This window comes from Dama dama, chromosome 17, assembly GCF_033118175.1.
Source record: "Dama dama isolate Ldn47 chromosome 17, ASM3311817v1, whole genome shotgun sequence".
NCBI lineage: Eukaryota > Metazoa > Chordata > Mammalia > Artiodactyla > Cervidae > Dama > Dama dama.
In genome coordinates, this window is record NC_083697.1 from 63,041,337 (window position 1) to 63,065,837 (window position 24,501).

At 36.4% G+C, this 24,501-nt stretch overlaps 1 protein-coding gene and 1 long non-coding RNA gene across 4 annotated transcripts in view; one reads left to right on the plus strand and one right to left on the minus strand.

Annotated features, from left to right (window-relative positions):
- Window positions 1–24,501, plus strand: part of LOC133071799 (uncharacterized) — a 72,908-nt gene that overhangs the window by 44,103 nt on the left and 4,304 nt on the right. Inside the window, exon 3 of the long non-coding RNA XR_009696539.1 lies at window positions 24,402–24,477. This is a non-coding gene — a long non-coding RNA (uncharacterized LOC133071799). The remainder of the gene's footprint in view (window positions 1–24,401; window positions 24,478–24,501) is intronic.
- Window positions 1–24,501, minus strand: part of PDS5A (PDS5 cohesin associated factor A) — a 119,811-nt gene that overhangs the window by 35,401 nt on the left and 59,909 nt on the right. For all 3 annotated transcript variants that reach the window (XM_061164591.1, XM_061164592.1, XM_061164590.1), the window contains exons 10-19: window positions 23,798–23,892; window positions 22,128–22,273; window positions 18,159–18,310; window positions 16,637–16,750; window positions 14,601–14,682; window positions 13,338–13,386; window positions 12,973–13,112; window positions 9,288–9,403; window positions 4,097–4,202; window positions 2,343–2,503 (exon numbers count right to left, since the gene is read on the minus strand). In XM_061164591.1, coding sequence (XP_061020574.1) covers window positions 2,343–2,503; window positions 4,097–4,202; window positions 9,288–9,403; window positions 12,973–13,112; window positions 13,338–13,386; window positions 14,601–14,682; window positions 16,637–16,750; window positions 18,159–18,310; window positions 22,128–22,273; window positions 23,798–23,892 — 1,161 coding nt within the window. The remainder of the gene's footprint in view (window positions 1–2,342; window positions 2,504–4,096; window positions 4,203–9,287; window positions 9,404–12,972; window positions 13,113–13,337; window positions 13,387–14,600; window positions 14,683–16,636; window positions 16,751–18,158; window positions 18,311–22,127; window positions 22,274–23,797; window positions 23,893–24,501) is intronic.

Here is a 24,501-nt window from a genome sequence, read left to right on the forward strand (position 1 = left end):
CAATGATAGCAAATCAAGAGCAATAGTGACAAAGGGTCACACTCTAACAGCGCTCCTCAACCTTTCTGGCACAGGGGACCAGTCTGTGGAAGACAATTTTTACCATGGATAGGGAGGGGAAGATGCCTTCAGGATGATTCTCGTAAGCACGCACATGTGCAGTTCACAGAAGGGTTTGTGCTTCTGTGAGAATCTAAAGCTGCCGCTGATCTGACAGGAGGGAGAGCTCAGGCGGGAACAGCTCTAACACAGATGGAACTGTGCTTGCTCCCCTGCTGCTCACCTCCTGCTGTGCACTGACCTATGGAATCAGTGCTGATCTGTGGCCTGGGGGCCGGGGACCCTTGTCTTATAATAATGGAAGGCTAGATACTAACGGCAATACTCTAAACCTTTATGCACCTCAATCAATAAACTGGAACATATGCTAGTCAGTGTGAAGTCTACCTTGAAATTTATGAATGTGCCATATTTGTCTCCATAGGGTTTAAAATAATGAAAAGGATTTTCATGCATAAATATCAATACATTCCTTGACTGAGCACTGTTGGAAGTCTTTCTTTCAAATTCATTTACCAAGGTAACAGTTCTTATAAATAAGGCCAGTTAGTAACAAAAGAAGATAGAGTTTTGATCAAACTGTCATTAAATATATTATTAATTCTTCTTAGCCTAATGAAAGGATGATGCATAGGTCAACTTTAACCTTTCTCCTTGTTCTTCTAGTGTGCTATAATCCAGTTACACCACCAGGGTTGTTATTGAGGTCTGCAGGGTTGTGCTTCTCTGCTTTTTCAATAATCCCTCCTTCCTTCCCGATTAGTCTTAAGAAAAGCTATGACAAATCTAGACAGCATATTAAAAAGCAGAGAAATCACTGCCGACAAAGGTGTGCTATAGTCAAAGCTATGGTTTTTCCAGTAGTCATGTATGGATATGAGAGTTGGACCATAAAAAAGGCTGAGTGCTGAAGAATTGATGCTTCTGAATTGTGCTGGAGAAGACTCTTGAAAGTCCCTTGGACAGAAGATCAAACCAGTCAATCCTGAAGGAAATCAACTCTGAATATTCATTGGAAGAACTGATGCTGAAGCTGAAGCTCCAATACTCTGACCACCTGATACGCAGAGCCGATTCATTGGAAAAGACCCTGATGCTGGGAAAGATTGAGGGTAGGAGAAGGGGGTGACAGAGGATGAGATGGTTGGATGGCATCACTGACTCAGTGGACATGAGTTTGAACAAACTCTGGGAGATAATGAAGGACAGGGAAGCCTGGTGTGCTGTAGTTCATGGCGTCACAAAGAGTCAGACACCACTTATTGACTGAACAACAAGTCTTAAGAACAAGAGGTTTTATTCCTCATGTCCAAAGTTACCTGTTCCACTGTTCCTTCTGGGATAGAATTCTTTTAAGTACATCCTTTACCTTAAAAAAAGTATAGATTTTCCCACCTTGTAAAACTCACAATAACTTTGGCCCACTGTGTCAATCATTTTTTCTATAATGTACAAAGATAAAGATGATCATTTCTAGAGTATAAACTCCTTGACAGCAGGGACTGACAGTGGTGATCTTTTATATTAGCCACTACAGTGCTGCTGATGAAAAGGATATACAATAAATGTTGAATTATTTCTCAAATTAAACTATTAGCTCACAAATCCAATAAAAACTTAAGGAGTCATGAATTCTCGTTCTATTAATATATCATGAGGAAAAATGGGTTTGATTTGAATTTACCTGAAACTATTGACATAAATACCTTGAACATCTGATTATAACAGCTATCAGCAATGTGCTCTTCCTCTAAAAGACATCTCCCGTATCTTAAGTCTAAATCACTCTCTCAGCACAAATTTTGATCCTAAGGCAACCTCTTAAAGCTGCCAAAGTAAAAATACCAAAACGTACTTCATTCTTATGAGGAGAGGGGAGGTAATCTAGAGATAAAAGAACCATGACCAACAACTAAGCAACTAATGAACATTTCATTAAGAACCTTGATTATACAATTCTTGAGTGAGATATGAAGGCAGTACCTACTGAATTTGGAGTTGGAGAAAAATAAATAAATTAGAAAGATATATTAATCCTAAATTCTGTGGTAACTTTTGATAATTAATACTTTAAAATAAAAATTTTAGGTTGTTCCTCTGCCCATATTCGAATGGTAGAGGAGATAAGTCAGACAGAGAAAAGATGAAAACAGAGGATACAGAAAAGCAGCTTCTAAATAAAAGCCATCTTTCCTCCTCCATATCTTCCTGAGGGAAACAATGACCCTCAGATTCCCACACCTGGAAAGCTCTGGTGTTTATCCTGAGAAAAGCGTACTCACGATCGTATCTGGGGCAGGTCCGTCTCTATCTTGTGGCCTGTGTTTCTAAAAATCTGGATGGCAGCCTCCGCCACCTTGTCATCCTCCATCCTGAGGCACTGCAGCAGGGACTCGTACGTCTCCGCAGAGTGGAACGAGGTCGGGTGTGTGAAAGACAGAACCTGGGGGACAGACACAGTGCTTTCAGTACAGACAGTGGTTTAATCCATTAAAAGAACTGTTTCTACTACAGACAAAATTTCAAACTATGAGCTGCATGTGCCAGCAATACAATAAAGGCTGTATCTTGTGGTCTCCCTTGAGGTGAGTCGTGGCTGACAATTCTGGATCTACAGCCCTTGTCCTGTCTTCTTCTTTACCTCTTGGTCTGTCCTGATACTGGGACTGTGGGAAATGTGGCTCCGTTTTCATGGGAGTGATAGATGTGAACAAAATGCTAACACTAGGCTTTATTTCACTGGCAAAAGATACCCTATAAGGAAATATTTTAAGTGAAATCCATCACAAAAAATTTACTCATAAGTAGTCATTATTAGAAAATTTTAACCATGATTACAAACATATAAATAATTGTTCCCTTTATTTATTAAGACATTAGTTCTAGGCTATCCTTAAGGAATTTCCAGCAAGTTAGAGAGAATGCGTCTACAAAGTTTACCTTCCATGAAGCAGAAACAATTTAGTCAGCCTGACACATGGAATAAGGCCTAAAAGAAAAATAAGGAGGTAGGAGAATGGAGTATGTAGCCCTCATTAATTTATTATATGAGCATTTTTTAAATGGGTTATAAAGTGGAGAGAGTATCTCATTTGGTAGGGTTCAGAGTGATAATATTTACTTATGAGGTTTTAAATATTCAGAGAAAAATGAGGATTTAAATTTGAAAAGCTTAACTTGTCTTGTCTTCCACCACTCCTCAAAGCAATATTCTAACTACTCAGGCTACATTCACAATCCCTAAAACATGCCCCAAATTATTCTCTTTGATGATGCTGCATTCCCCCTCTAGATTAAATTATGTCTCTTACTAATTGTTCAATTCTCTGAACTCTTTAGCATCTGTTTACCAATAGTTAAAAAAAAAAAAAAATCCCAATCAGATAGATGATGTCTTATAGTAATTCCTGTGAGCAATCCTACTAACCAATATGCAGATTGTTTGAAAGGTAAGACTAAATCATTTAGCACATACTGTTTTAAGTATAGCAGGCATGCACATGATGAATGAAACAGCAAAACTCCAAAAATATTATTCTATAATATAAAATAATTACATTAGTATAATTCAGAAAACATGTTATTTTTATAAAATGTTGTATTACAAATTTTAATCTTTTGAGTAACTTCCAATGAAATAAAGCCTGACCCTTGCATATCTTTAAGGTGATTCATATTGTAACTGCAGAATACATATGGAATCTAGAAAAATTGTACTGACGAGCCTAGTAGAGAACAGACTTGTGAGCACAGCTGGGGAAGTTGAGGGTGGGAGAGATTGAGAAAGTGGTACTGACAAATATACACTATCAGGTGTAAAACAGTTAGTGGGATGTTGCTAAATAATACAGGGAGCCCACTCAGCCTGGTGCTCCATGATGACCTATAGCGGAGGGGCGTGGAGAGGGGAGGAAGGCTCGGGAGGGAAAGGATATATACATATAAAATTATGACTGATTTGCACTGTTGTATGGCAGAAACCAACACAAAACAGTAAAGCAATTTTCCACCAATTAAAAAACTGTTTCAAAAATACCTTAAGAAGTTCAAGTCCTGAACGAATAGCTGTATCTGGACTTACACCCTCCTCTTCGTCATCTGCTGTCCCTTCTATTGATTTATTCATCAGTTTTACCAGTGCACTATTAAAATAAGACAATCTAAATTAGTAACACTACTAGATTAGTAACTGTATCTTAATTGCATTGTAGTAGACATATACAGACTCTACTAAACATCAAATTAATATTTTCTGGAAGAAAAAGTTATTTTGTGATTTTTTAAACTTCCCTCTCTACATGACAAATGAGCTTGTTTTTAGTTTATCCTCCCCATCCATGTATAACAGTAATTCTAATGAAAAGCAACAAAACTGTCAAATGTACTAGAAATATGTATTTTTAAGTATAAGCAATGCAATATTCATATCCATAAACAGAGATCATTTGCAATTTCAAGAAAAACGTTAGGATGGCAGTTGCTAAATGGACAAATGAGAACTCACTCAAAACAAAAAACAAATAGTAAACACATAAATGAAAAAACAAAAAACAAACAAACCACATAAATGAGCAAAGGCATTGAATTAATCACATAATTAATTTATTGAATCACTAATCCCACTCCTAGAGATTTATAGCAAAGAAACTGAAAGCAATTCATGAGAAGCATTGTGCTCTCTCTATATATCCACACACAAAATCAACAATTAAAAAGTATTAAATGTTCAACATTATTAGTTTTTCAAATACAGCTAACCACCACAAACTAGAAATTACGTGGTCAACAGGATACTATTTTAAGTTAAAACAAAGATGATCTTTGTTCTTGAGACTTCATTTCCTCAATAGTGATGTCCCAGCACAGGCAAACATTCAACAACCGTAGCCTTCACCTCAAGACAAACCCCTCCCCACCAGGTGTGTGCGCTCGGCCCTGTCCAGTTTCCATTAGGAGTCACTCCTGACTCACCTCCAACTCCTTCAGCCCTAAGCATCCGCTAATCTACTTTGTGTTGCTATATATATTTGCCTATTCTGAATGTTTCATATAAATGGAGTTCTCAAGGTTCAACTTCCCCTGGGTCAGGAAGATACTCTGGAGGAGGAAACAGCAACCCACTCCAGCGGGCTACACTCCACGGGGTCACAAAGAGTTGAACATGACTGACCACATGTACACACATATGGTACCTCTATGCTTAACTTTTGGAGGAACTGTCAAATTGCTTTCAAAAGCACCTCCAACATTTTACACCCATCAGCAATACATGAAGGTTACAATTTTTCTACATTCTTGCCAACTCAACTTTTTGACCATGGCCATTCTAGTGGGTATAAATAAAGTGGTGAATCATTGTAGCGATATATACATAAAACAACTGTCTTCGCCACAAAAATCTACCTTGCACATCTGCGGTTAAATCTCTTTTTCTACTCTGGCAATAACTGATCAACTATCTGCCACTAGAATTTTACCTTTTATAAAACTTTATACATTTTGTGTCTGACAACTTCTATGTGATATAATGCTTTTGAGACTCCTCCATGTTGTTGCATAGGATCAGTGTATTTTGTATAATTCTTCTGTGTATTCTTGCCATCTCTTCTTCATATCTTCTGCTTCTGTTAGGTCCATACCATTTCTGTCCTTTATTGAGCATATCTTTATGAAATGTTCCCTTGGTATTTCTAACTTTCTTGAAGAGATCTCTAGTCTTTCCTATTCTATTGTTTTCCTCTATTTCTTTGCACTGATCATTGAGGAAGGCTTTCTTATGTCTCCTTGCTCTTCTTTGGAACTCTGCATTCAAATGGGAATATCTTTCCTTTTCTCCTTTGCTTTTCGCTTCACTTCTTTTCACAGCTATTTGTAAGGCCTCCGCAGACAGCCATTTTGCTTTTTTGCATTTCTTTTTCTTGGGGATGGTCTTGATCCCTGTCTCCTGTACAATGTCACAAACCTCCATCCATAGTTCATCAGGCACTCTGCCTATCAGATCTAGTCCCTTAAATCTATTTCTCACTTCCACTGTATAGTCATAAGGGATTTGATTTAGATCATACCAGAATGATCTAGTGGTTTTCTCTACTTTCTTCAATTTAAATCTGAATTTGGCAATAAGGAGTTCATGATCTCAGCCACAGTCAGCTCCCAGTCTTGTTTTTGCTGACTCTATAGAGCTGCTTCTTTGGCTGCAAAGAATATAATCAATCTGGTTTTGGTGTTGACCGTCTGGTGATGTCCATGTGCAGTCTTCTCTTGTGTTGTTGGAAGAGGGTGTTTGCTATGACCAGTGCGTTCTCTTGGCAGAACTCTATTAGCCTTTGCCTTGCTTCATTCTGTACTCCAAGGCCAAATTTGCCTGTTACTCCAGGTGTTTCTTGACTTCCTACTTTTGCCTTCCAGTCCCCTCTAATGATAAGGACATCTTTTTTGGGTGTTACTTCTAGAAGGTCTTGTATAGAACCGTTCAATTTCAGCTTCTTCAGCATTACTGGTTGGGGCATAGAGTTGGATTCCTGCGATACTGAATGGTTTGCCTTGGAAGTGAACAGAGATCATTCTGTCATTTTTGAGATTGCATCCAAGGACTGCATTTTGGAGTCTTGTTGACTATGATGGCTACTCCATTTCTTCTAAGGGATTCTTACCCACAGTAGTAGATATAATGGTCATCTGAGTTAAATTCATCCATTCCAGTCCATTTTAGTTTGTGGATTCCTAGAATGTCAATGTTCACTCTTGTCATCTCCTGTTTGACCACCCAATTTGCCTTGATTCATGGACCTAACATGGACAGGAACATTCCAGGTTCCTATGCAATACTGCTCTTTACAGCATCAGACCTTGCTTCCATCACCAGTCTCATCCACAACTGGGTGTTGTTTTTGCTTTGGCTCCATCTCTTCATTCTTTCTGGAGTTATTTCTCTACCGATCTCCAGTAGCACTTTGGGCACCTACCGACCTGGGGAGTTCATCTTTCAGTGTCCTATCTTTTTGCCTTTTTCATGGGGTTCTCAAGGGAAGAATACTAAAGTGGTTTGCCATTCCCTTCTCCAGTGGACCACACTTTGTCAGAACTCTCCACCATGACCCATCCATCTTGGGTGGCCCTACATGGCATGGCTCATAGTTTCACTGAGTTAGACAAGGCTGTGGTCCATGTGATTAGATTGGTTAGTTTTCTGTGATTATGGTTTTCAGTCTGTCTGCCCTCTGATGGAGAAGGAAGCTTATGGAAGCTTCCTGACTGGAGAGACTGAGGGGGAAACTGGGTCTTGTTCTGATGGGCGGGGCCATGCTTAATAAGTCTTTAATCCAATTTTCTGTTGTTCCCTCCCTGCTAATACCTGGGGCCAAACTATGGTGGAGGAAATGAAGACAAAGGTGACCTTCTTTAAAAGACTGCAGGCATGCACTGCTACACTCGGTGCCCCTGACCCTGCAGCAGGCCGCCACCCACCCACCCATGCCTCTGCTGGAGACCCCTGGACACACAGGCAAGTCCAGAACAGTCTTCTGTGGGGTCACTGCTCCTTTCTCGTGGGTCCTGGTGCACAAGGTTCTGTCTGCGCCCCCCAAGAGTCTACTTCCCAGCCCTGTGTAAGTTCTGGCAGCTCTGTCGTGGGGTTAATGGTGACCTCCTCCAAGAGGGCCTGTGCCATACCCAAGTCTGCTGCACCCAGAGCCCCCGTCCCTGCGGCAGACCACTGCTGACCCGCACCTCCGCAGGAGACGCTCAGACACAGTTCTGTCTCAGTCTCTGTGAGGGTCCTGGGTCCTGATGCACACAAGGTTTGTTTGAGCCCTCTGAGCATCTCTGGCGGGAATGGGGTTTGATTCTAAATGCGAATTCGCCCCTCCTACCATCTTCCTGGGGCTGCTCCTTTGCCATTGGATGTGGGGTATCTCTATTAAAAACTAATAGCAAAATACCTTTTGCTATTACCCAGCTGTAAAACACCACCGGGTTTTTCTCAGAACCTTAGCTTTCTTATTTGCTAATAAAATTAAAGGATGAGATCTTAGTTAAAAAACAAAGGGCCAACAAACATCACCATTACAGACTGAACTGAACACCCTAAATTCATGCGTCCATCCTAACCTCCAGGACACCTCAGAATGTGACTGGACTTGGAAATAGACGAGATTTTAATTATTTAATGAGATAACTAAGCTAAACTGAGGTCAGATGGGTGGGCCATAATCTCAAATGGCTGTTTTCTCATGTGAAGAGGAGGTCAGGGCACAGACGTGTGAGGAGAGCAAAGAGGAGGTTATCTGCATGCCATGGAGAGACTCCAGGAGAAATCAAACTTGATCTTGGGCTGCTACTCTCCAGAATGTGAGAATACAAATTTCTGTTGTTTAAGCCACACAGTCTGTGGTTTTTGCCACGGCAGCCCTAGCAAACTAATACAATTGGCATTTTAATACAACCAAACAGTGAGTCACGTACTAGTAATGGCTAGAACCAGGTCTCCTAATTCAAAGAAAAGAGAATCAATAAATGCTAGTTAGTAACCCAAAATGGAAAGATTTATAGCTGATGAGCTGGAAAAATGATTAGTACAAGGTAAAAGTATTCTCAGAAGTTTACAATTGAAAATCATTAGGAATAAGTGAAACGTATGAAATTACGGGAACAATTAATCAAAGACAATAGATGTCAATGTTTGTGATGCTAGTCTGCTTATTTTTTACATATTACTAACTTTCACACTCATCCACAAGGAGATGTTTATCCATATTAAAGTTAAAAATAGAAACTAAATCAGAGCCAAAAGTTGGTAAGAGACATGTTTTGAAGGCAGGTGAGTCTGATGGCAATCCTGTGCTGCTTTCATAACACTGTTCTGTTTTTCACACACCTCAAGTGAGCAGTGATGTAATGCATACAAAAAAACTATATGCGGCCATGAAAAGGGTTAAGAAAACTCAAAGGCTGATGATAGCTATAGATTTTCTTATGTTACAGGTTTTCTTTAATGAGAACATATAAGCTAAAAATAAACACAAGATTTCTTTTTTTAAAATAAATAAAAAGTAATGAAACAAACCAACGATCAGAAAAGGAGCCTGTTTTTCTTTCAACTTGAATGATACATGATATAGGTTCCCTGTATACCATTTTAGGTCTCGTTGGGGACCCAGAATTTAAACTTACAACACTGTGGTTTCAAATTATATTTTATTTATGAATGAATATAACCCCTAGTTTACCTGATGGCTTCTGAATCAATGTGCACAGGTGCAATTCTTTCCAACAGAAATTTGACCATCTCTAGAAAAGGATTTGTTGGCTGCTTAGGATTGGCAAGTTTCCGGGCTATTTCTCTCTATAGGAAGGAAAAGAGTTTTACTTTAAGTATCATCCTTTCACATTTTTCACATAAAAATGATTCCAGGCATCAAAAGCATCTAAGGATTCAATACCATCAGATGTAAAAAAAAAAAAAAAAACTTTCTCTGCTTTATACCCTGACTAAAATGATATACTCATTAGGCAAGCACTAGAAAATCTAGCCTGTAGAGGAAAAAAAGGGGGATAACATGGTATGATTTATGCCTTTTGTCTCATATTTCTCCCATGAAATTACTACATAGTAGGCAATCTTTAATGCTCTATATTTTTACAACTGATATGCATTTATTTATTTAATGGCTGCACCAGGTCTTAGTTGCAGCATGCGGGATCTAGTTTCCTGGCCAGGGATCAAATCTGGGCCTCTGCATTGGGAGCTAAAAGTCTTAACCACTGGACCACTAGGGAAGTCCCTTTAGTCTCCGCTTCAATTTATACTGTCATGGGCATGTTTCAGTGGTTTACTTCATAGTTTGAAAAAACTTTTCTTTCGGTCAACAATTTTCTTTTTTTTAAAGAGAAGACTTATAAGTGTATAAAGTTTTTCAGTTCTGGAAGATCATACTTGAGTTAAAAAATGGTGGCATTGTATCAAAGAGCTCCTGCAAAAGAAAAGATATTGCCGAAACTCTCTGAAGAATATAAGGACTTAATGATTTTAAGAGACCGAATCCTCCAAAGACAAGGTTAAATTTATAATGTGCTGGGTACTAGAGAAAGAAATTTACATTAATAACAAGGCTTTTCATTGATTATCTCTGATGAATAAGTGGAAATGTTAGTTGAGAAGATAAAGCACATTAAAAGTGCTTTCCAAACTATAAAGCAATATAGCAAATAACAGTCACTCTATTTATTAGTTTTTTCATGAAAAACAAAAAATTTAAGGATATGTGTCCAAGGGGATAAAGGAAACAAATTTCTGTTGTAGTTTCAGTGATTAAAAAAAAATTAATTAATTTGGCTTTGCTGGGTCTTAGTTGCAGCATTTGGGATCTAGTTCCCTAACAAGGGAATGAACCCGGGCCCCCCTGCGTGGGCAGCAAGGAGTCTTAGCCACTGGATCACCTGGGAAGTCCCTCAGTGACATGTTGACACAAATTAATTATAAAGGTCATATTAAATTAGATAGCACCCATGTTTGCTATTAAAGTGTAAAAATCCAAAGGACTGAGATTCTGAAGAAGATTTATTAGTCACTAGGAAGTGCTTGATTTATTTTGCAAGTAGTAATTAACCAAGCAAAATTTCAACATTTGAGAAAATAAATATTTTAGTCAGTGCTTAGGTCCTTATACACTTTGCTCTATACTACAAATACACATTTAAAATTAATTTTGTACTATCTTTTGAAATCAGACTTACTTTGTGCAAGTCTCCCTAAAGAGGGGATTTTCCTCCCACTTGGTATAAAATCTACTTGCTTTAACATAAGATAAAGTCAGTGATTGTCTAACAACAACTATGCCATTGGAAAATTGCTAGGCAAACTATATAGTCTGTATTAAAAAATGGAAGAACTAGGCATTAGAAAAGAACTATGGTATTACATATAAGTATAGGAAAAATAAAGGAAATGATAATAGGAAAAAGAGTAAATCACATTTAAGCACAGTGATAGGACTATAAAAAATATACCAATGTATATAAATAATAATATATTTAAATAATTCTTCAAACAGTATTTTATGTATGTAATAATTAGGTAATCTCTCATAACAATTATTTTTAAAAAGTATATCTGTCATAATCATAAGTGTAAGCTTATACTGGGGATAAGCAACAAGCCAAATTAGTATGTGGCAAGTAGGCAGCAACAAATAAACAGTTTCCTTTACACGTTCAAAGAAAAAAGACTTCCCACATCTCTATTCTCCTGCATCCTACAATCAATTCACCCTGAGATGTTTTCCTTACATCTGTTTTTCATATACTTTCTGGATTTGGAAGCTCTTAGATATATCTGTTCTGACAAATAGCAGAAATCACATTACTATCACTTTTCAAACTCAGAGTCCTATTTTTCTCAGACCAAAAAGTACCACTTGATTATTTATTCTTTTTTTTTTTTTTTATTATTTATTCTTAAGATTTGTATTCCTTGAGCAGTACTCCGTTTGTATGGGTTCTTGCAAATGACAGAATATAGAGAAAGAACGCTGTCATGGGCCTATTAAGAGCTGGACTCTGCCTGAAGCTCAGTCACTAGCTGTGAAACACTGGATGAGAAACTTCACCTCTTTAAAATGTAATCTTTATCTGTAAAATGAAGTGGTTAAACCAATTATCTCTATGGTATTTTTCAAGCCATTTCATTCTATGATCCAATTATATTAGTAGATGCCCAGCAGAACACAGTATTCTGGAACTGGAATTCTAAATACGAAAGAAGTAAATGAAACCTTTAAGTGCTGTCAGCAAACCATCCCATTCAGAAGTGCAAAGACAAGGTATTTTGGGCACTTGTCACATTCACATCCCTAGGTACAGTGGAAGAATCCACTGCTCTCTTCCCTAAACTGGCTTCCTCCCACTTCTTCCTAATTACTACTCTTTTATGATCCACTTAAAGATCCTATGTGCCTACTAGACTGAGGAAAAAAAAAAAAACCATATTCCATGCTCCCAAATGACTTTGTATACACATCTGTTTATAGTCCTTATCACTAGTCACATATTTAAATTATTATCTTTCTAGAGCAAAGTGAGACATAAATAACTGAAGTGACTTTCTTTCTCTTCTTCATCTGTATAAGCCTGGTCCCAAGCACAGTGTGTCACATGTGTGCAATCCTGTATTGTTATGTATGTGTAATACTGTCATATATGTGAAACACAAATTTATTATTATTTAAATCCTAAAGGGCAGTCTGGAACCATGTATTAGGCAGGATACCTATATCCATATCTATCTATATCCTCTTAACAACACTGTGAGGTTGTTAGCATTTAGAGATGAAAAAAATGAGTCTCAAAAATACTAAACAACTTGCTAAAGGTCACAGCAGTAGTAAATGGTAAAGATGAAATTAGAAACTGTCTCATAAAATGGTAAATAAATGAATGAATTTTTCCTTGGGTATTGTCAACAATTGGTTTTCTATAAAATAGCCTAAAAATAGAATGAAGACAAAAGCCTAAACACGAATTACCTTCTCTATAAATGTGTATATGGCAACTTAACTATTGCTGATATACTGACAAGGGTTTTTCCCATGCCAATACATGGGAGAATACACACCTACACACAAGAAAATTCTTATTTATCTAATAAATGTCTACTAAATACAAAGCATTTTATCTTGCTCAATTCCTAGGACCAATCTCCCTGGCTTACTTCTCTAGTGTTTTTCCTGGAATTTGACTGACTAGTGATAAGTAAAAAGAACTAAGTTGACCACAGATATACTCCTAGGTGATTCAGAGCTCACAATATTGTTACATTCACACAAATGAAATAATTTATGTAAAGCAGACTTTAATGAAATCTAAGTTTCTATAAGCAAAGCTCGGGGAACAAATAGACAAGGATAATTTACTAACCACACAAACATCTGCCTGTTTGCATGAACAGGTTGGACTGATTAACAACTCCAACTGAGACCGCAGTTTCTCATCATCACCGAGAACTTGGTTAAATTTCTTCACAAAATCTTGTGCTTTGCCAGGATCAGGCAAATTCTCTAGAAGATTAAAAGAAAATCAATACTATAAAAGAAAAACTACTAAACTAAAACCAAGCTATCTTAAAAAATACTGCTGTCCTATCAAAAGATAGACTATAGGAACTTAGAAATAAAATTATTAAGGATTATTTTTTCTTACTAAATAAGTATTAAACTGATAGTTCCACTGGGTAAATTATTTGATGTCTCCTATATACCTACAGAGTGAATAAACATACTCACTTGCTATAGTCATCAGTTTTCCAAACATAGCAGAACAGTTAGCTTCTGACTGAAATTTAAAACAAAAACAAATGATATCATATGTGCTAACAAAATTTCATTAAGAAAACCTATACTAAAAAAAAAAAGAAAAAGAAAAAGAAAACCTACACTCAGTATTGTACATTTTCTTAAGTTAAAAAAATCCATCATGATATACCCAGTAGGAAATGGCTTACCATATCTACACCCCATGTAGATAACAAACAACCATGGAGTAACAACTATTAAACCAGCACAAACAGAAGGAAAGGATACGCCAGCAGGAAGGTATTTTAAAAATTTTGAAAGTTATATAACTTTCATAGGGAAATTATCTTGTCAGAAAACAGAACAGAAAATAATGAAAACAATTATATCAAAATTACTGTGAAACTATACACCAAAGAAAATTAACTAAAAATGTGTAAAGTAGAAAAATTTCCTTTCTGAATAGTTCTACTAGCTATTCTGTGGCCCATTAATCAATCTATCACTTTCCTTCCTACTGCCCTTTCCTCCATTACAAGAGTACTATTTTATTAATGAATCTGTATGATCCCATGGACTTCCTGCTTTTGCTAAAGTTTTGTTGGATCACAATCATGCCCATCTTTCACGAATTATCTGTGTTTCTGCACCACAGAGGCACAGTTAAGCAATTCCAGAGACTGTATGGTCATTTACCAAAAATAAAAAAAGACAACACTTGCTTTAGGCATCCATGGCCACTGAGGGGTCTCTGTGTATGGTTCCCTGGCTAAGCACACCTACTCTAGCAAATATGTTTACAAGTATTTAGAAGTAATAAGAGATTATTTATGTTTCTTTTTTCAACCTTCAGAAAATGCTGGGCAGTATTTCTTTATTAATTTGACTTTGGAATATTCAAAGGATTGATACCTGATTTGATACTGATGCTACAATGACAGACCAAAAGTCAAAGAGGAAAAAAATTTGACTTCTAATATAATTTTATATTGAGGTTTAATTCTAATTATTTGAAAATTGATAAACTATAAATTCTTAGTGTCAAAATACTTAATATACTAGAAAACACCATTTCTGTGCTCATGCTGAAAAATAAGATTTTTAAAATATCCATGTGAAATGCAAATTTATCTTGGATAACCACAGAAACTGACATTTGGAAAATAAAACACCTGAGATACCTTTTGCTTGCTTCATTATACAGAAAAATTGACAATGACTAAAACTGTGAATTTAAACAAATCACGAACTTACTGTAGGCTGCTTGTGCAAATCCAACAGTTCTCGTACATGACTTCTAAGCATGTTCTGACACTTCCACATTTCATTGAGAGCTCTGTAAATAAAGTTATAAATATGAAAGATGTACATAATATAACAATACTGGTAATTATTCAACTTTACTGCTTTTCTCACTGAATGGTGTAGATAACACCATTCTTCTACATCTACCTAAAATTTAAAGCTTCAGAAAATTTACTTATTAGGATTAAGATAGTTTGGTTTAAAATAGTAAATATAAGGCTTCTTATGAGAGAAATTATTTGAGAAGTTTTCAAGGATGAATAGGATCTTGCCAGGTAAACTGAAGGAATTCAAAGACATTCTAAGCAGAGGTAGCCAGAAAGTTCTGTTACAAACAGAGATAAAAGTGTCATTAAAGTTCATGGCACACACAGGGACATGAAAACAATTTATAGGCTTGGAGCACAGAATGTGAGTGGGGGAGCATAAGGAATCTGGAAATTACTACAGAAAAGGATCAGATTGTGAAAGGCCAGGCTAAGGGGGTATGCATAAAACAGTGCAGATGACTTCAAAAATGAATTTCTTAGAAATGATGTGGATTCAAAACATGCCAAATTTAAATTGAGTTTCTTTACTCTAGATTCTTCTCTTTCCTTGACAGTAGATTTTCTTCTCTTACAAACCCACTCTGTAATTTCAGGTGCTCAAATTAGTTTATTTCTGAGTACTCTTTGCCAAATATAAACAGAAATCAAGACCTTTGGCCCGGAATTTACTACCTAAAGTGAATATTATAAACTACTTGCAAATCCTTAAAATGATGGCTGATGTCTTCTAATAGGGTATGTTACTCTGTGGACTTTCTGCTGAAAACACATAATCTCAATCCAATGATGAGGAAACACTGAATGAACCCGAACTGAGAGAGCACTCTATAAAATAACTGACCTACGCAACACTGTTCTGAGAACCGTCAAAGTCATAAAAGTCCAAGACAAACTGAGAAATGGTTCCAAATTTAAAAAGACTAGAGAAGTGATAATTAAACATGCAACATATAATCCCAGAAAGGGAACAAAAATCCATGAAGGACATTATTTGGACAATTGAGGAAATTTGAAAAAACACTGGATTACACAATATTAAACCTCCTGACTTTCATAAAAGCACTCTAGTTATATAAAAGAATATTCTTGTAACTAAGGAATACCTATGTATTAGATGTAAAGGAATACAGTGTCTGCAAATTACTACCTATGGATCAAAAGAAAATATGTATATAAAGTACATGCAAATGATAAAGCAAATGGTCAAAAATTAGGAATCTCACTAAATGGGATTTAAAAAGCTTTGTTACTATTTTTGAAACTTTTCTGTAAATTTGAAACTATATGAAATTAAAGGCAATATATATACAGGTAAATGTAATAGCGGAGGTTCTTACTCAGGAGAATCAGAATTCTCAATGAGGAGTCATTTACTTTTTTAAAAGCTTTTATTAAAGTGGAATGCCCACAGATTCTAAGTGGCCTGGGATAGTTAAGATTTACGGTGGCTGTCTGAACAAAATTATTAATAGTGCCTTCTTTCAATCTCAAAAATACCTGTAGAATAAATACATGTAGAATAAATCATACAGTTATTCCACACAGAAGTGATTTGGACATGTTCTCCAGACAAAGAACCAGTTCTTATTTCTTAGGCTTAGTAGGGTAAACCTCCAATAATGTGATTTAGATCCCAGTCAACAGGTGCACAACAGACAATTTTGACATGGGGACTTCTCTGAATTCCTGAAACCATATTGCTCAGTTGCCAAATATACATATGCATATAGGAATATTTTTGCTTTTAACTTACTTGAATTTATATGATAAAAAATTTTTGCTATAAATATTTATCTGAGGTTCTTGATTCAACTAGAAGAAGCAATAACTCTATCAACAGCAGTTAATTAGAAATGTAATTTTAGTTATTAGAAATTACAGTTATTAGAAAATAACTGTATCAAATACTCAAGAATCATTTAAAAAGTAACTTACTTGACAGCATTTGGATCCAAACTAGCATATAAATAATACAAGCATTTCATTCTCTCTTCTGTTTCCAGGTTGTGGGGGACAAGATACTGAGCAAAGATTTTCTCTACCAATAGTCTATGAAGCAAACAAAGAGAAAAAGAACCAAGTAACAAAATTATTCTGTTTTTCAGAAGCAAAAGCCATTTGATATTTTAACCACCTTGTGCAAAGACCATACCAATGGTGATACCGATGTGTGCAAATAAATGGAAAAGATCAGTATGTGATCAATGTTTTTCCTTGCAAGTATAGTTATTTTTAAATTTGGAGCTACAGTTGTTACTTATGGCTTTACACTGTGTCAGCCTGAAACATCTGTTCTAAAAGGGTTATATATTATTCCTAAGCACACGATGCTAAGCCTGTTCCACCTGTTCGTCATCATCAGTCTGGAGTCATCAGAAATTATTTAACATTACAAATAAAGCTACGATCAAGAATTACTAATTCTCAAAAAATGTATCAATTTCCTCTGATTACAGTTCGGCTCCTTTCCCATGTTGTCATTTTGTAAAATCAAGGTAGTCTTCCTTCATCATCCTGAAAATCAGCTTCTCTTATGCAGATCTGTCTTCACTCCACATTCTAAACCCCTTACCATATTTAAACATCCTTCTTGCTAAGCTTATATTTATTATTCAGCATCACTAGAATAAGGATTCTTCTTATAAGGATTATAATTATAATTATTATTCTTATTTAATCCTTATTAAATATAAGGATTCATTAGCCAATGAAATACATAATCAATAATGTTAAAGTAGTCTAAATAAAACACTGCAAAGTATTTTGCAAAAAACAAAATTATTAACTATAATCCAATAGAGAATTATGAGTAACATTCAGAAAGGGAAAACAACATAAGTTCTCATCTCAACAAAAGAATTTTCTATATATGGGGATGGAAGTTAGACTTACTAGGTGATCATTTGGCAATATATACAAATATAGAATCATTATGCTTATACACTTGAAATATAATGCTATATGTCAATTATGCCTCAAAAAAAAAAAAAAAAGAACAGTAATACCTCAATTAGTACTTATAGCGTTGCAAAAAGGAAAAATAACTAGCACTTAAAAAACAGTGCTACATTGCCAGGCAGTGGGCCAGGAGGCTTTAAATTCATTATTTTATTCAATTCATAAGACAATCCCATAAGGAAGGCTTTACTCTGACTACTTTTTAGGTAAAATCAAGTGCACAAAAGTTAAACCCATTGTGCAACAGTACAGATCTAATAAAGGGTAGAATGAACACTTGGTCTCTGGTCTGAGTCCAACTCTCACACCTATATTTCACAACTATTATGCTAACTGATAATTCTGGCTATAGTCTTATTTAAACATGATATGTCTAAACATGAAGAAAGTGATTTCTGAACTTAGAAACTAAGTATTATGAAAAAAATCAAACAAAAACCATATTAAAAAATTAAAAACACTTTTATATTCAACCATTTTACCAACATATGAAACTCACTTGTCATCGATGCTATTCTGATAATATATATGCAAAAGTTTGTCCTTTATCCAGCTGACTTTCTCTGCAGCTTCCTTCCCTGCTTCACCATGAAGACAGTATTTCTTATAAAGCTGAGCCAGACCCATCATAGCTTCTTTTCTTACTCGCCACTACAAAGTACAAAGTTTACTAGATGAGCTAGATACCAAATTTTAGTATACTAACTGTAAAAAATTATGATTTCTTCTAATAGGCTGCACAGATTTAAGTGTGCATAGATTAGCACAATATTTATTTTCATAAAAGACAAATCACTTAAACAACAATTTTGATTATGTTTCTGTTTAGAAATCAGACTAGTTTCCAAATTATCCAGTGCAAATACTGCTATATCACCTATCAATTTTTTATTTTCTTCAAAGCCAAGCAACAATAAATCTTACAAAATATCTCATTTGATTCTGTCTAAAAAAAAATTTGGCCAAGTTTTAGAAGTGATTAAAAAATAAGAGAAAGTGTACAATTCAGTCTACAAACAAAAGCCGAATCATCTGGAATGTTATATCCTAGTTATATCCCTTTTGATATTAACTCAGAAGAGAAAACCAGGGTGGGAGGTTAGAGAGAGGTTCAAGAGGGAAGAGACATATATATCAGTTCAGTTCAGTTCAGTCGCTCAGTCGTGTCCAACTCTTTGCGACCCCATGAATCGCAGCACGCCAGGCCTCCCTGTCCATTACCAACTCCCGGAGTTTACTCAAACTCATGCCCATCGAGTCGGTGATGCCATCCAGCCATCTCATCCTCTGTCGTCCCCTTCTCCTCCTGCCCCCAATCCCTCCAAGCATCAGGGTCTTTTCCAGTGAGTCAACTCTTCGCGTGAGGTGGCCAAAGTACTGGAGTTTCATCTTCAGCATCAGTCCTTCCAATGAACATCCAGAACTTATCTCCTTCAGGATGGACTGGTTGGATCTCCTTGCAGTCCAAGGAACTCTCAAGAGTCTTCTCCAACACCACAGTTCAAAACCATCAATTTTTCGGCGCTCAGCTTTCTTCATAGTCCAACTCTCACATCCATACATGACTACTGGAAAAACCATAGCCTTGACCAGACGGACCTTTATTGGCAAAGTAATGTCTCTGCTTTTTAATATGCTGTCTAGGTTGGTCATAACTTTCCTTCCAAGGAGTAAGCGTCTTTTAATTTCATGGCTGCAATCACAATCTTTAGTGATTTTGGAGCCCCCAAAAACAAAGTCTGACACTGTTTCCACTGTCTCCCCATCTATTTCCCATGAAGTGATGGGACCAGATGCCATGATCTTCGTTTTCTGAATGTTGAGCTTTAAGCCAACTTTTTCACCCTCCTCTTTCACTTTCATCAAGAGGTTCTTTAGTTCCTCTTCACTCTCTGCCATAAGGATGGTGTCATCTGCATATCTGAAGTTATTGATATTTCTCCTGGCAATCTTGATTCCATCTTGTGCTTCTTCCAGTCCAGCATTTCTCATGATGTACTCTGCATATAAGTTAAATAAGCAGGGTGACAATATGCAGCCTTGACGTCCTCCTTTTCCTATTTGGAACCAGTCTGTTGTTCCATGTCTAGTTCTAACTGTTGCTTCCTGACCTGCATACAGGTTTCTCAAGAGGCAGGTCAGGTGGTCTGGTATTCCCATCTCCTTCAGAATTTTCCACAGTTTATTGTGATCCACACAGTCAAAGGCTTTGGCATAGTCAATAAGGCAGAAATAGATGTTTTTCTGGAACTCTCTTGCTTTTTCGATGATCCAACGGATATTGGCAATTTGATCTCTGGTTTCTCTGCCTTTTCTAAAACCAGCTTGAACATCTGGAAGTTCTCGGTTCACATATTGCTGAAGCCTGGCTTGCAGAACTTTGAGCATTACTTAACTAGCGTGTGAGATGAGTGCAATTGTGCGGTAGTTTGAGCATTCTTTGGGATTGCCTTTCTTTGGGATTGGAATGAAAACGGACCTTTTCCAGTCCTGTGGCCACTGCTGAGTTTTCCAAATTTGCTGGCATATTGAGTGCAGCACTTTCACAGCATCATCTTTCAGGATTTGAAATAGCTCAACTGGAATTCCATCACATCCACTAGCTTTGTTCGTAGTGATGCTTTCTAAGGCCCATTTGACTTCACATTCCAGGATGTCTGGTTCTAGGTGAGTGATCACACCATTGTGACTATCTGGGTCATGAAGATGTTTTTTGTACAGTTCTTCTGTGTATTCTTGCCACCTCTTCTTAATATCTTCTGCTTCTGTTAGGTCCATACCATTTCTGTCCTTTATGGCTAATTCATGTTGATGTATGGCAAAAACCAAAATAATACTGTAAAGCAATTATCCTCCAATTAAAAAGAAAAAAAGCAAAATTGGGTATCAAAATCTTAGAATTATAAAGTTGGAAAGCAACTTAGTGATAGTCTTAAGTCAATTTTATTACTTTGTAATCAAAAGGGCAAATCAGTTACCTAGTCACACCCTAATCCATGAAAGACTCTGGGAGTTAAAGAGATTGGAGGGGTTTAAGAGGAGGGAAGAAAGGTGATCAGAGGAAGGTGGACAGAAAAGGAGATTATAAAAATCTAGAGTCAGAAAGACAAAAGAACAATATAATAATAACCACAAGGTACTTATCTCTAATAAATCAGAGTATACTTATCTTTGTTTTATTTAATACTTTTGGTATATTTTTCTCAAGTTTAGATTACTTAGTAGGCGAAATGAAACTGTTCCCATATAACAAGTAAAGGACGCCTTTTGACTTTTCAAACATGAAACCAAAGAATGTAAGCAGTGAAATCTAAGATTTTAATTCATCCCCACTTTTTAGAGAAAACAAAATTTAGAAAGGCTATACTCTAGGTTATTAAATTCATTACACAAAAATAACAGTTCCTATAATGTCCAGTAGGCGTTATTAAGACCATATCATACAATCTCAGTTAGCAAGAATCATTTACTCAGCTCATCCTGAAATTACAAACAAATACTGACAGAAGTAGAAGTGAAATGTTTCTAAAAGGAAAAGTAATAAAAATGGCAATACTTGAAATCTGGTTTGGGGGCTGGGGAGGTGGTAATTAACAACTGAGCACTAGGGAGTGTTATTTCATTTAAATTAATGCCAAAGGGGAAAACTCTTCAGACAGAGAATTAATGCCACAGTTGAACAAGTTAAATGGTGTTTATATATCTCTGCCTCCTATGACTATTTCAAAACAATTTAAAGAATGCATCTTGCTATTTATTTCTATAGCAAGATACTGCTTTTCTATCTTGAAATCATAGCTAAACTGCATTAGTTTCAGGATCGTAGGAGATTTTAAAATTGTGCTTCAAATAAAATAGCACACTTTCAAAGGCAACCTTTGTTAAAGACGTTAATAAGTAACATGTTTTATCAGCCTGCCTTGCCTATATGTCTCTTATGGTTGACACTATTTCTTAGCAACTATTACTGTTCTTAGTACTACTTTTATCAACCCACATTTTTAATTGCATCCACATACAGGAAATTACACAAAGAATAATGACTGAACATCATTTTGGCTCTAAGCTTAGCATAGCAATATGGAAACACCACTTTCACAGGAAGTATGATATTCCAAGACAGGTATTTCTGCAAATGCTAAGTATAAAGGAAACAAATCATGATGATCACTATTCTTCTGAAACTCATCATGTAAGTGAAAAGGTAAAACAAAACTTTAATTTTGCTGCTCGTTTTGTAAAGGTGAGCTAAAAAACCCATACCTAAGATATGAAAAGCTACAGAATCCAATGTATTCATTTGTAAAAATAATGAAAAATTTGCCAGAAATACATAAATTCTGAGCTCTTTATATTTGGTATTGTATTGACTTTCAAGACAACTTTAAATATAAAATAATTTCTATTGTATTTTGCTAACAATGTAAACATAGTAAATTACAAAAGAATAAAATTCCTCAGGTTTTACCCGTTTATCCAGTGTTCTTTCTCTTACAAAGCCAAGTAGCTGATCATTCACTAAGGCAAGGTCTCTTTTGGCAGCAGTTATTATAGTAACAATAACATCATGACGAATAGCTTCTTCTGGATCATGGGATCGAACTTTCAAATATTCTGAAACAGAAAAAATTAAGCTAAATGTAAGCTATAATATTCATTATGTTCACAATGACAAAAAAAAAACAAACCCTAATGCTTTTATGTCTATATACTGGAACAACTGTAAAATGAGGCATAAATTAAAATCATTTAATTTTTGAGGTGGCCATTACATAATAACAAAATGAACTATATCATACTACTTGTTACTGAAGAGTTACATCTCAGCAAATAATATTTTATATCAACTATTATGGAAAAGTTAAATCAGTACCTGATTTGAAATCAAAGCAGCACCTGATTTATACAATACATATTAAAAGACTCAAAAACAAATACAATAAAAATTCTTGTAGCATTGCACAATATAAAATAACATTCTATGACCTCTAAAAAAAATCCCAAATAATTATGATACGAACAAAGTTATTTCCTCTCTTTCTGGCAAACACTTTGTTTATTTTTGGAAAAACTGATAAAAATGTGGTAAAAAGTTTATTTTTGTTTGTGCTGGGTCTTTGTTGCTGTGCAGGCTGTTCCCTAGTTGCCCAAGCAGAGGCTACTCTCTAATTGCAGTTCTTGAGATCTCATTGTGGGAGCTTCTCCTCTTGTGGAGCATGAGCTACAGGGTGCGTGGACTCAGCAGTTATGGGTCCCAGGCTCTGGAGACAGGCTTGGTAGTTGCGGCACACAAGCTCAGCTGTTCTGTGGCATGTGGGGTCTTCCTGGTCAGGGATTGACCCGCGTCTCCTGCACTGGCATGCGGATGCCTTACCACTGAGCCACCACGGCAGCCTGGGAAACAGTATTTGATTGTGGTGGTGCAGTCACTAAGCTGAGTCAGACTCCTGCAACCCCATGAGGAGCAGCCTGCCGAGCTCCCCTGTCCACGGCATTTCCGAGAACACTGGGGTGGGCTGACATGTCCTCCTCCAGGGGACCTTCCTGGCCCTCCTCCTCCGAGAACACTGGGGTGGGCTGACATGTCCTCCTCCAGGGGACCCCCTGGCCCTCCTCCAGGGGACCTCCTGGCCCTGGACCTTCCTGGCCCAGGAACATGAGTCTCCTGCACTGCAGGCAGGCTCTTCACTGCTGAGCCTCCTTACACTGAGCCTGGAGCCCAAGTATTCTGATAGAAGCTATTTATTTGTTACAACCAAATAAGTAGGTTTAAATGCTTTATTTCAAGTGAAGAATGAGAAATTCTACTCATCTATTTCAGAAGAGATCACTTATCTACTTATTTTTAGACATGTTACTATACTTAATTATCACAGAGATATGATGATTTATGCCCAAATTGGAACTCACAAGGAAGAGTCTACTTCTTTAAACTGTGATTCCAAAAAATTCCAAAGGATTACAATGTGAAGATTTCTAATTTAATTTTACATGAAATCACTCACTAGTCCATGACTGTTAGAGACCTGAAACAGTGCCAGAGTGAAACCTATTCAGAAACCAAACTTAAAGTCAAAGGCCACATCTAAAATATATTTGTGTGATTGCATTCATATTTCAATAGACCAGCCACCTTACCTGTGAGATCCTTTGCTAAATCTGGGTGATTCATTAAACAGTGACTGGCAAATTTCACACTTTCTAATCTCACAGGAACATGAATGTCATTAAATCTATACAGAAAAAGATGGCTAAATATTAGTTGTAAGGCAAAATAACTATTTTCAAATAAGGTACATCAACAGTACATAAACACCTATAAAAAAATGGTTACTGATTAGAAAATATGCTGGTTATTAAAATGACAGTTACATCATTCTGAAGGAAGAATATAAAATAAAAAATATATAATTTCACAACGATATCTGTTTACAACAGGATGTTCACCATGCTAAAACAAAACAGTATAAAACATCCCCCAACCCAAACTATGCATGTTGAAGAGCCAAAAATTGTAGCTGAAAATTATGCCACAAGACAAACAAAAAATAAATATTCTTAACGCACAAAGTCTATCTGAGAAAAATTTACAGGAGAAAAATGCTAGAAGAATGTGAGATAGAAAGCCAGGGCAGACCCAGAGATAACTACACAAAATACATGTGCCATACTGCCTCACGGCAAAAAAGGTTTCACGTGGCTGGAACCACCTGCAACTGCTCTTTCTGTTGTTCCTGTTTAGTTGCAAAGTCACGGACAATTCTTTGCCACCCCACTGACTGCAGTCCACCAGGCTCCTCTGTCCATGGGATAACCAGGTAAGAACACTGGAACGGGTTGCC